A 9,783-nucleotide genomic window follows, 5' to 3' on the forward strand; every position below is an offset into this window, starting at 1 on the left:
GTTTAGTAAAGCCCCAGAGAATATTTATACGACAGCGAGGTACAGAGTGGCTCAGACTGTCCTGGCATTCACTTTGTAATGGCTCTGTGCTTTATCCTGTAAATGGATGGGTGCAGCACTAGCAACAGTCCTTGTTGAAACAGCCTCTTCAGTGACTCCAGGGTGATGTGAATTAGCTGCTCTGTATTTTCTTTCTCTCTAACCAGTGATGGATGGTTGCTTTCTCTCCCATCAGCTCTAACGATTCTCAATGTTGGTCCTACAGAGTCATCAGCAAAGTGGTGTCAGCTCCAGAGGCCAAACCTTCCACTCCCGCAGCGCGGCCCAAGACACCTCCGCCTGTGCCGTCACCGGTGCCAGCTCCCGTTCACGTCACCCCTCCTCCGGCTCCAGCTCCTCCTCTTCCACAGGCCACCATCTCACCAGTCCTGATCCCACCACCCTCCCCAGCTGTGTCAGCAGCTGGAGGCTCCAAAGCTCCCGTTCGGAGCGTGGTGACCGAGACCGTCAGTACTTACGTGGTAGGTAACACATGCCACTGCTGTGCTCTGTCACAGTGCCAGGGGCATTCCTCGCTGAAAGTGAGGAGCTCCTGGGTGACTCATCATCTCAAACTGATGGTTCCTGAGTTCCTGATGTTGCTCTCTTTTAAGCTGCTGCTTGTCCAACCCTTGTTTCCACGCACGTGTTTTGAGGGGTTAATAACTTATTTAAAACGCTACAACTTGGACTGAATTTTTCATCAGTTCCCAGTTCCAAATTTAAGTTCCTTCTAACAAGTCCAACTATATCCCACATGATGTTTTCTGCTAACTGAGCTAGAGCACTTATTTTTGGAGGTGGAGGTTTTTTTATAGGTGCTTTCAAAAGTGCTGAATTGAAACCTCAAATGTCAAACTCGCCATAGATTCTGCTGTCAGTCAGGTAAAGTACAAAACCCTCATACAACATCAAGAACTTGACTTAGCCCTCATTTGAAATGTGTAGAGTCCACTAATCTCTTTCCTGGTTTCCTCGACATACAGAAATTGCAGACATTTGTGCATCTCAGAAGTCTGTAGATTGTTCATTAGTCTACGCTTCATTTGCGTGTTTGACACGTGCTCTGAACTTGGCCTCTGTCTGGCAGCATTCTTCATTCTTTTGGAAAAGTCTATTGTGTAACATGGTGTAGGAACTCCATTCCCTAAAAGAATGTGGATATATGTCTGGGTAGGGCAAGGCTTGCTGTGCTGCTGAGAATTTCTGCTTTAGATGCTGTATGAAATGAAGTCCTGAGCATTCCTGATCCTTGAAAAGCAGCACAAGGGTAGCAGTGTTGTTATCCTCCCTGTCCTGGCTAAATTCCAGCTTGATTGGTGACACCTTGCTTAGCTGCAGTTTAAAAATTTCACCATTTAAAACACCTAAAATTTACTTTTATTACAGAGTTTGCCATGCTTGAATTGCAACTTGTGCATGACTTTTTTTTTTTTTTTTAATGATTCTGTTTTAGTATTGATTTCTAATATAGATCTACCCTGCATTTCTAATGGAAAGGTGCTTCCCTGCTGGACTTAAACCACTGTATCATGTTACTGGTCTCTATTTAAACAGCTGCTACTTTTCACTCCCGAGTTAGTTACAGCACTGGACAACATCACACAGGCTCTGCATATCCTTAAGGTGCAGGACACACAGCCTCACCTTTGGTATTTGGTATTTTGGTATTTGGTCACTATTATTATTACCACTATTATTATTATTATTATTATTACTGTTATTTCTATTACTATAGTAGTGCCCTAAAGTTTCAAATCTAAGAGAGAAACATTTCCTAAATACTGTACTACAGCCCATTTTCTTCTGTCATTAAGGAAAGAAATAATTTAGAGATTATGTTAGTTTTAAGAAGGAAAACCTAGAACTTTGCCTACATACTTCCAGTGGTAACACTCTTAGCGCCTTAATGGAGAATTCAGAGGATACGGAGGCTTCAGGTTATTTTTGCTTTTCACAGAACCACAGAATCACAGAATGGTTTGGGTTGGAAGGAAACTTAAAGACCATCTTGTTCCATCCCCTGCCATGGGCAGGGATACCTTCCACTTAACCAGGTTGTTCCAAGCTCTGTCCAGCCTGGCCCTGAACACTTCCAGGAATGGGAAGTCCTCTCTTGACAACCTGTACAGTGTCTCACCACCCTTATTGTATTTTTTTCCTAGTACGTAGTCTAAACCTACTCACCTTCAACTTAAGACTATGCCCCCTTGTCCTATTTCTCCATGCCCTTGTGAAAAGTGGTGGTTTACAACATTATAGTTGAAACCAAGGCTTTACTTCATTAGGACCCAGCTATGTGCACAGGCAGACAGACACCTGATGTGAGACATTTATAAATCAAAATGCTCAGAGAGAGGTTGGAGAAGAAGAAAATAATTAATAACTATTAGCCTCTTGTATGAAGGAAATCCAGGACACAGAATGATGACATGATTTTGCTCAGGTCACATGGGAAAGCTGTGCTAGAGATAAGAGTGGAGCCAGTGGGGCAGAGGTGCACAACTCCCTTCTGCAGGGGAGGAGAGGAGGGTGATTTTATAGTTTAAAAAAAAAGAGGATACACATCTCCCTGTTGGATAGCATCTCAGTGCATGTGCTCTGCTCATTAGCTCTCAGTGGTTTGTACTAGCACAGCAGTCAGCAATCCCACTCCATCCCTTCTTCCACGACCCTTGGTTCATTGAGGAATGAGAAGTTACGCAATATTTTTAATATATTTATTCAGCAGCCCAAGTTCTTGTTTAACAAACAGGCAGAGGTTTCTGTGATTATAGACCACCCTGCCCCTCTCCAGCCCCTGAGAGCCTGAGGCAGGCATTCTGCAGGGGAGAAAAAGAAAACCTGAAAAACTAAGTTTGGAAAAGTTAGGCTGTCTCTTTTCCGATGGGGCAACACCAGGCAGTGCTGCCTACACCTGGCAGGGCCAGTGCCCAAACCAGGCAGCACCAGAAATGGGGTGCCCGTGCTGGGGAATGATGGAGGTGCAGCCAGGTGTTCAGGCAGGTTTTGTAGCCCTCAGCCCAACATCCCCCAGCACCCATTCTCTGCAGCACCATGGCACAGCATCCCCTCCCTCCCCAGCATCCCACCAAAATGCCTCTGGACCTCTTCACTCTGATCCCAGACACTTCACCTGGGCAGCAGATGCTTCTCCAGCAACTTAAAATGACTTTGCAGATGTGAGATTAGATGGTAGATAGGAATGATTATTGCAATCAATCAGCTTGGAAATCGAGTTAATTTTATGATGGTGCCTACTCTGTATCTCTGTTGGGAAGGGGATTGTTCCCTGGTTAGTATTTCTGGGCCTTGTATTTTCTAGTTTTAAACCACGGAAACATTCAGGGCTTTAAGAGGAATCAGGGAAGAGTGATGTGTTGGTTGCAGCTCTGGTACATTCGTATTGATTTTTCACGAAGTGCTGTTAAGATGTACAGACCACCGTGTAGTGGCTTTTTTTTTTTACTGAGAATGTTCGGGGCTTTTCATCTGCTACTTTTTAATATCATGTTTATAAGCTGTACAGATAGCAAAAAGTTATTGCCTGAGATATGTGTAAATGCACAAAAGCAGGGAACAAAACAGTTTCTGGTTTTGAGATTCAGTGATAATGTGCAAATCTTCATAAAGGAGTGATGGAGTCAGGGTAATGCCCCAGACATTTTGTACTTTGTATTGTTAATTGCACTCCTTTAGGTGGATTCTGTGACATTTTACGTGTATGTTTTTTGCAAAGAGCTGTTCAAGAGCCACTGGAAATTTAAAAATACAAACAGTGGGTCAAGCAGGATATAAACATTAAAAAAATGCATATGATGAACCCGGTGAGCAGCTGCCCAGTACTGTAAGTGAGCTGCCTTTCTTGTTTCATTTACCCTTTAGTAAATTGTACTGTGGCATAAATGTCATAAGGGGAATGGAAAGTTACTCAGTAACAACTTTTTTTATATCCTGATCTTATCAGCTCGTTGGAGTTGAAGACTTTGGCTAATAAGTAATGCAGCAATATATACACACGGCACTGTATATTTTACATGCACATAAGAACTGTTATCTTATGCAGGAGGCTGCCGTGGCTCCTGCTTGCCATTAACAGGGTCGAATTTTAAAAGTATAGACAGAGAAGGAATTGTGTCCTTAAGCCCTGGTTCTGTGTGTGAATGCCCGTGCTGAGGTCGGGTGGTGTAACTGGCTTTACTGGTTTACAGGACAGTGCAGAAAAATACATGATTTTGTTGTCATGAGCAGTGTAGGAAAATCAATTAAGACGTAACACTGAGCTCTCATGATCAGAGAATTCACACATAACAACAGGGGCTGCTGAATGGCTTAGCCAGATAAGGAAGGAACCTTTTTTTGTTGTTGTTTATTTTAATGTCAATTTTCCTGCCTGCTTAGCCCTGAAAACCAGCTAACTTTGCTTTCCTTTGCACCAGATCCGAGACGAGTGGGGTAACCAGATCTGGATCTGTCCTGGCTGTAACAAGCCAGATGATGGCAGTCCAATGATAGGTTGTGACGACTGCGATGACTGGTATCACTGGTGAGTTCCTCTCATCCATCCTCCTCTGCCAGTGCCTGGCAGATTGGGGCTATATTATTAAAAACCTTTTTTTTTCTAATAGTTTGTGACGTTGGGAATATTTAAATAGCTTTGCTGTGTCCAATTTAATAATCTGGAAGATATTTTTATCTCCTTTGCTCTGAAATTTGAAAAAGCAGATTTTAAACTGTGAAGGAGAGTTACTTTTTAATTAATGGGCATTGGTGATAACGGTTGTTTTTGAAACTGCTGGGAAATATTGCTGATTCTGGTAATTTTGTGAGAACTACAGGATTATGAACACAGTGTATACAGATAGACAGTTCAAATTATGAAGCATTGTATGAACAGTAATATAAATGTCAGCTCTTACGAAAAGGTTGGGGGGAATTAATCACTTTTTAGGCATTTTTTTTAAAAGCTACATAAAATCATAAGGGTTTTTGCAGATGTGTTAAAGAAACATTTGAAATTATTTTAAATCTAGTCTATTACACCTGAAAGTGCACTCATATTTTCTACTAAAATAACACTTTTTATCTGAGTATCCTTTTGATATTTCTCTTTTGTTTCAAAGCAAGAGTTTTTAGGTTTCGATTGTTTTTTAGGTTTCAATAGTTATATTCATTAAGATAGTGATAATTGCTATATTAATTTGAAGGCCAGATCCTGTCTCCCACTGACAAGTAGCATTTTTAGGGGTAAGAAGCAGAAGCCATGTTACTCCACTGAGATGATGTGATATTTTCCTGTCCCTCGCAGGCCTTGCGTTGGGCTTACGGCTGCACCCCCAGAAGAGATGCAATGGTTCTGCTCCAAGTGTGCCAACAAAAGGAAGGATAAAAAACACAAGAAGAGGAAGCACAGGGCACATTGAAGACTTGGCAGAGGACTGAAGTCGTGCGGTCACCACGGCAGCTCCTGCCCCGACTCTGCTGCGGGAGGGATCCACCCTGCCCGCGTGCCCCTGCGGCTGCCGGGGCTGTGTCTCTGCAGTGGCTCAGGGGCGAGGAGATGCTCTCAGTCAGGGGCTGTTGGCTTTCACGAACCGTCCAAGCCCGTGGCATTGGATTTGGGTACATTCTGATGCTGTTTCTTTCCCTTGCCAAGGGGAATTTGCACAGAGCGCTGTGAAGACTTCGGTGGTTCCTGGGACCGCTCCCGCTCCTGTGGCTCGGCAGCAGCACGGATGAATGTTGTAAATACAGATATCTGTCCTATTCTTTCTCGGTTTGTTATTAATCCCTCTTGAACCTTTGCAGTAAGGTGCTGAGAGGAGGAGAAAATGTAAATTGCAGTAAGTTGTAAACTGAGACAACCTTCTGGAATGATTTCTGTAGTCTGGATACAGTTCAGCCTCGACTCTTGCTGAGCCAGATAATCATAATGTGGAAATAAAAAGTGGCTGGTAAATATTTTTGTGACAAGAATATATGAAGCTTTTTTCCTTGATTTTTAGTACTAACATAAAATAAACATGTTCAAGCTTTTGTGATATATCTTCTATTTTTTAAAAAAAAAGTTTCTATTGTGTCAATTGTTTTCTTCCGTGTGAATTTCTTTCGGTGGACCTGTAATATATTTTCTACTTTGATTTTTGGTTTGTTTGGTTTTTTTTTTTTAAGTGTTTGTCAACGTACCTTTTCATTGCTTGTACATTTCATCGGTGTGTAAAAACACTTCCCATTAAAAGATTTTCACACGTGTAAATACCTGATATTTATAAAGTAAATTTTTTTTTAATTATTTTTTAGGCCTTGAGGATTTTTGTTGTCATTTGCCCGTGAATACAAACCTAGCAGCTACTAAAAGCCCGTGTGACAAACGCCTGTCCTCATGGCTACGAGGGATTGGTGAGCTCTGCCCCAGCTGTGCGTGCACGAGGAGGTGGCCAGCACTGTAATTAGGCCTCAATTCAGATACTTAAACATGTGGTAACTTCTTAAGAAGTGAGTAATCCTATTGCCTTCAAGGAGCCTGTTCCCACACTTGGTTGTACATGTGCTTAAATGCCTTCTGCATTGGGAGCTTAGGCCAGGGGGGCTCTGCACTTCTGGTGGCAGCTACAGCGTGTTAATCTGTAGCTGGAATGGACTTTTTTCTCTCTTTTTTTTTTCTTTTTTTTTTTTTAACAAGTGGTTAGTGACTTTGCCAAAAGGATCGTGTTTAGGTAGAGGAGATGCAGGTGTGTTCCTCTGCTTTGTGTATCAACTTGGAAAGACCAGTAAAGTGAATCCCAGTCGCATTCCCCGCTGAAAATGTGAGGGGAAAGTGCAGAGAAACTGAAATAAAAGTCAGTGTTAGATGTTGTAGTGCAATGGGTCTCAGAGCTAAATAAGAATAAATCTTGAAAAAAATGTATGCCTTTTCTTTCTAATCAATTTGAGACTGCATTGGTTAATTTGGGGATATTTGTATTTTGAACCAATGCAGTGGGAATGTCTGGTGTTGGAGAAATACGGCCCTTTAGCCTGTTGTGCAGATATTAAGAGTTATTTTTTAAACGCATCCAAATTGATATTAATGAGAATGAATTAGTCATGTTTTAAAAAGTACCGGTCTAGTTAGGGAAATGAGGCTTTGCTGATAGAACTGTTAAATTGCAAATCAGTGGAGATATGGATGAAATTGGTTTATTAAAAGTGCACTGTTACCTGCTTTGTTCAATGCCATCTCGTTTATATTCCGTCCCTGTTAATTACCAGTCAAGAAAGTTCTTGGGTTTGATTTTTTATTTTCTTTTGAATTGTTGGATGTTGCAATGCTGATTCTTGGGTTTTTTCCATGTGTAATGTGCAGACATACGAAATACGCCGTCTTTGGTCATTTCTGGTTGCAATAATAAAGAAATTAGCTTTTGGTAAGTTGTTTATGCATTTCCTCCTCCTCTCCATGAATCAGAACTTCTCACATTTAATCAACTGAATTACTCAGGATGCCATGGGAAGGCTGAACTTGCCCCTTTCGATGGCTGTTCAGCTCTTTCTCTGCATGCTTGGCCTTGCTGCTGCTGGGTTGGTTTCTTACCCTGGCTTTTATGGTTTTATAAATGACCCTTGTGGCAATAAAACCAAAGCATCATTTTCAGGAGGCTTGTGTGGCTGAGGGGATTAGTAACGGGAGAAGGGGCCCTTCACCTCCGGGTCGTCAGTTTGAAGCCAGGCTTGGTGCTGAGCCTGCCTCCCTTCCACTTATGCTGGTGTTTATCAGGAATCTGTGGCATAAATGAATTATCATTCCAGAAATAGTTATCCCTGAGCAGCCATGGGGCTTGGACCTTCTTTACAGCCCCTGGCCCCACCCAATGCTGAGCAAGCCCAGCTCCTTCCCCAGACCTTTGTAATTGCTGCTGTAACTTCACAGGTTAGGTTTCTTCTCCATAAACTTTGTGTATGGAAAGTTAGGGAGCAGTTAGGGCAGCTCCCTTGATTCGTTGCTTGATTTTAGTGTTGGGATTTGTGTTCATCTGAATCCTTTTATTTGGATTTTGGACACCACCATCCATGAGATGGGGGCACGGTGGGTGGGCTGCAGGTTGGTTTGCTCGTTGGATGTCATGGGAGAGCATCCAAGTCTCTGAATGGTTTTCCTGCCTTGAAGTGCAGCTTCATCAACAGGAGCATCAGTTGGGAGCGCTGCCTCTAGAAAACACGTGTTTCCATGGGTGGTTGGAGTAGAACTGGTGTAGGGTTTAGAAAAGAAAGAATTAAAGAGTTTTCAGTGAGGAGACAACTCACCATCTGCTGCACTATAAAGAGTAGACAGGTACAATTTTCCCCCTTTGCGGACACACCGTGTGGAGTGGATTTAAGCAGGACAGTGAGGATGGGTCGTAAATATTCAAGAAAAGAGCATAAAAACTATTCCGTGAGAAAAGCTTGTTGAATCCTGCCGTTACTCTGGGGCCAGATTTTTATCTGGAGTCAGTTGGGAGTCAGTTGGAGCTGTGTCAGTTTACAGCAGCCCAGGAGCTGCCCACTCGCACAGCCAGTGTTGGGGCTGGGGAGCAGCTCTGTTTGGAGAGTTTTTTATCCTTTTTATCCTGTAAATCCTCCTCCAGGGCAGCCTGTGCCTGCGGGTCACTATGCTGGGTGCTGGCTGCAAAGCAGGTTAGTCATTAGGCAGAATTGCAGCCTGTTAATGAGTTTTGCACCCAGAAAAAAACATGAAGTTGATATCGAGACAGTAAGCACAAAGCTCTGAGAGGAAAGAAACTACTTTGACTACTGATTTTTACTGGAGGACATAGATATAAAAGCAGAGTATCCATCCCCAAAGTAATGGGAATGCACTTTTCCCGAGATAATCTTCCTGTGGGGCTGTTTTGTGCTCAGAGCATCATTTCTCTGCTTGACAAGGTGTTTCTCTTCTGAAGGTGTCCGCAGCTAAGTACAGTGAGGATCTTTATGCTCTGCAACTGATTTGTGATTCCAAATGTCCTGGAAGAGAAAGGGAATAAAAAAAACCCCAAATCGGAGGGTATCAGAGCCTGCTGACTTTGTCTGGGCTTTACAGAGATAAAATATAGTGTATTACTTCACTGTATCACCTAAACCTTCTTTGTTCTCCTTTCAATAGGACGATTAAACAAAGACCTACTAACCAAATTAAAGTATAAAATGAACGCTGAGATATGGAAACCTTGCCAGGAAGAATGTTAATGAATGAAGTTCACTAAAGGCATGCTGGCTAAGTTTTCAATACAAATAGTTTTATGGCCAATCTCTTTAGATCATAGCAGTTTTCTTTAGAAGTTTTAAGTCTCAAAAGTAGATGAGTTTCCTTCACTGGGGAATGAATTAGATAATGCTCTGAATAAACTCCCTCTTCGCCGTCTTGTCAGTCATGCTGCTTAGGAAACTCGCCCTTTCTTCTGGGGACTTTTGGATCAGCTGTAACCTCAAAAGTAGAAAGCTGCTATTAATCCATGTGTGCTGTATGGCAGAGGAGGCTGTAACGGGAGATTTACAGCCAGCAAACAGCTCATACCTGGCTCTTGTGAGCAGAAACCATTAATCGTAAGCTGTGGCAGCCGAGCCAAGGGTTCTTTCCCTCCAAGGTGCTGCTTCAGCCTCTTCAAGGTTTGCACTGGGTGAAGGAGGGGGTTGGAATTTTTATTTAGCAGGGCCTGTGGTGGTAGGACAAAACAAAGAGAGTGTTGATTCAGAGCAGGTGTAAGGAAGAGGTTTTTTATTATG

General features: G+C 42.6%; 1 protein-coding gene across 1 annotated transcript in view; it reads left to right on the plus strand.

The window, feature by feature from the left end:
* TAF3 (TATA-box binding protein associated factor 3) overlaps positions 1 to 7,449 on the plus strand; it is a 114,453-nt gene extending 107,004 nt beyond the window's left edge. Inside the window, exons 5-7 of the mRNA XM_042052751.1 lie at positions 266 to 521; positions 4,479 to 4,585; positions 5,348 to 7,449. Of these exons, the coding sequence (XP_041908685.1) occupies positions 266 to 521; positions 4,479 to 4,585; positions 5,348 to 5,462 (478 nt within the window). The 3' untranslated portion in view covers positions 5,463 to 7,449. The remainder of the gene's footprint in view (positions 1 to 265; positions 522 to 4,478; positions 4,586 to 5,347) is intronic.
* The last annotated feature ends 2,334 nt before the right edge of the window (positions 7,450 to 9,783 follow it).

This window comes from Corvus kubaryi, unplaced genomic scaffold (genome assembly GCF_017639235.1).
Source record: "Corvus kubaryi isolate FWS band 111438036 unplaced genomic scaffold, C.kubaryi_AGA036_p1.0 135, whole genome shotgun sequence".
NCBI classification, from domain to species: Eukaryota; Metazoa; Chordata; class Aves; order Passeriformes; family Corvidae; genus Corvus; species Corvus kubaryi.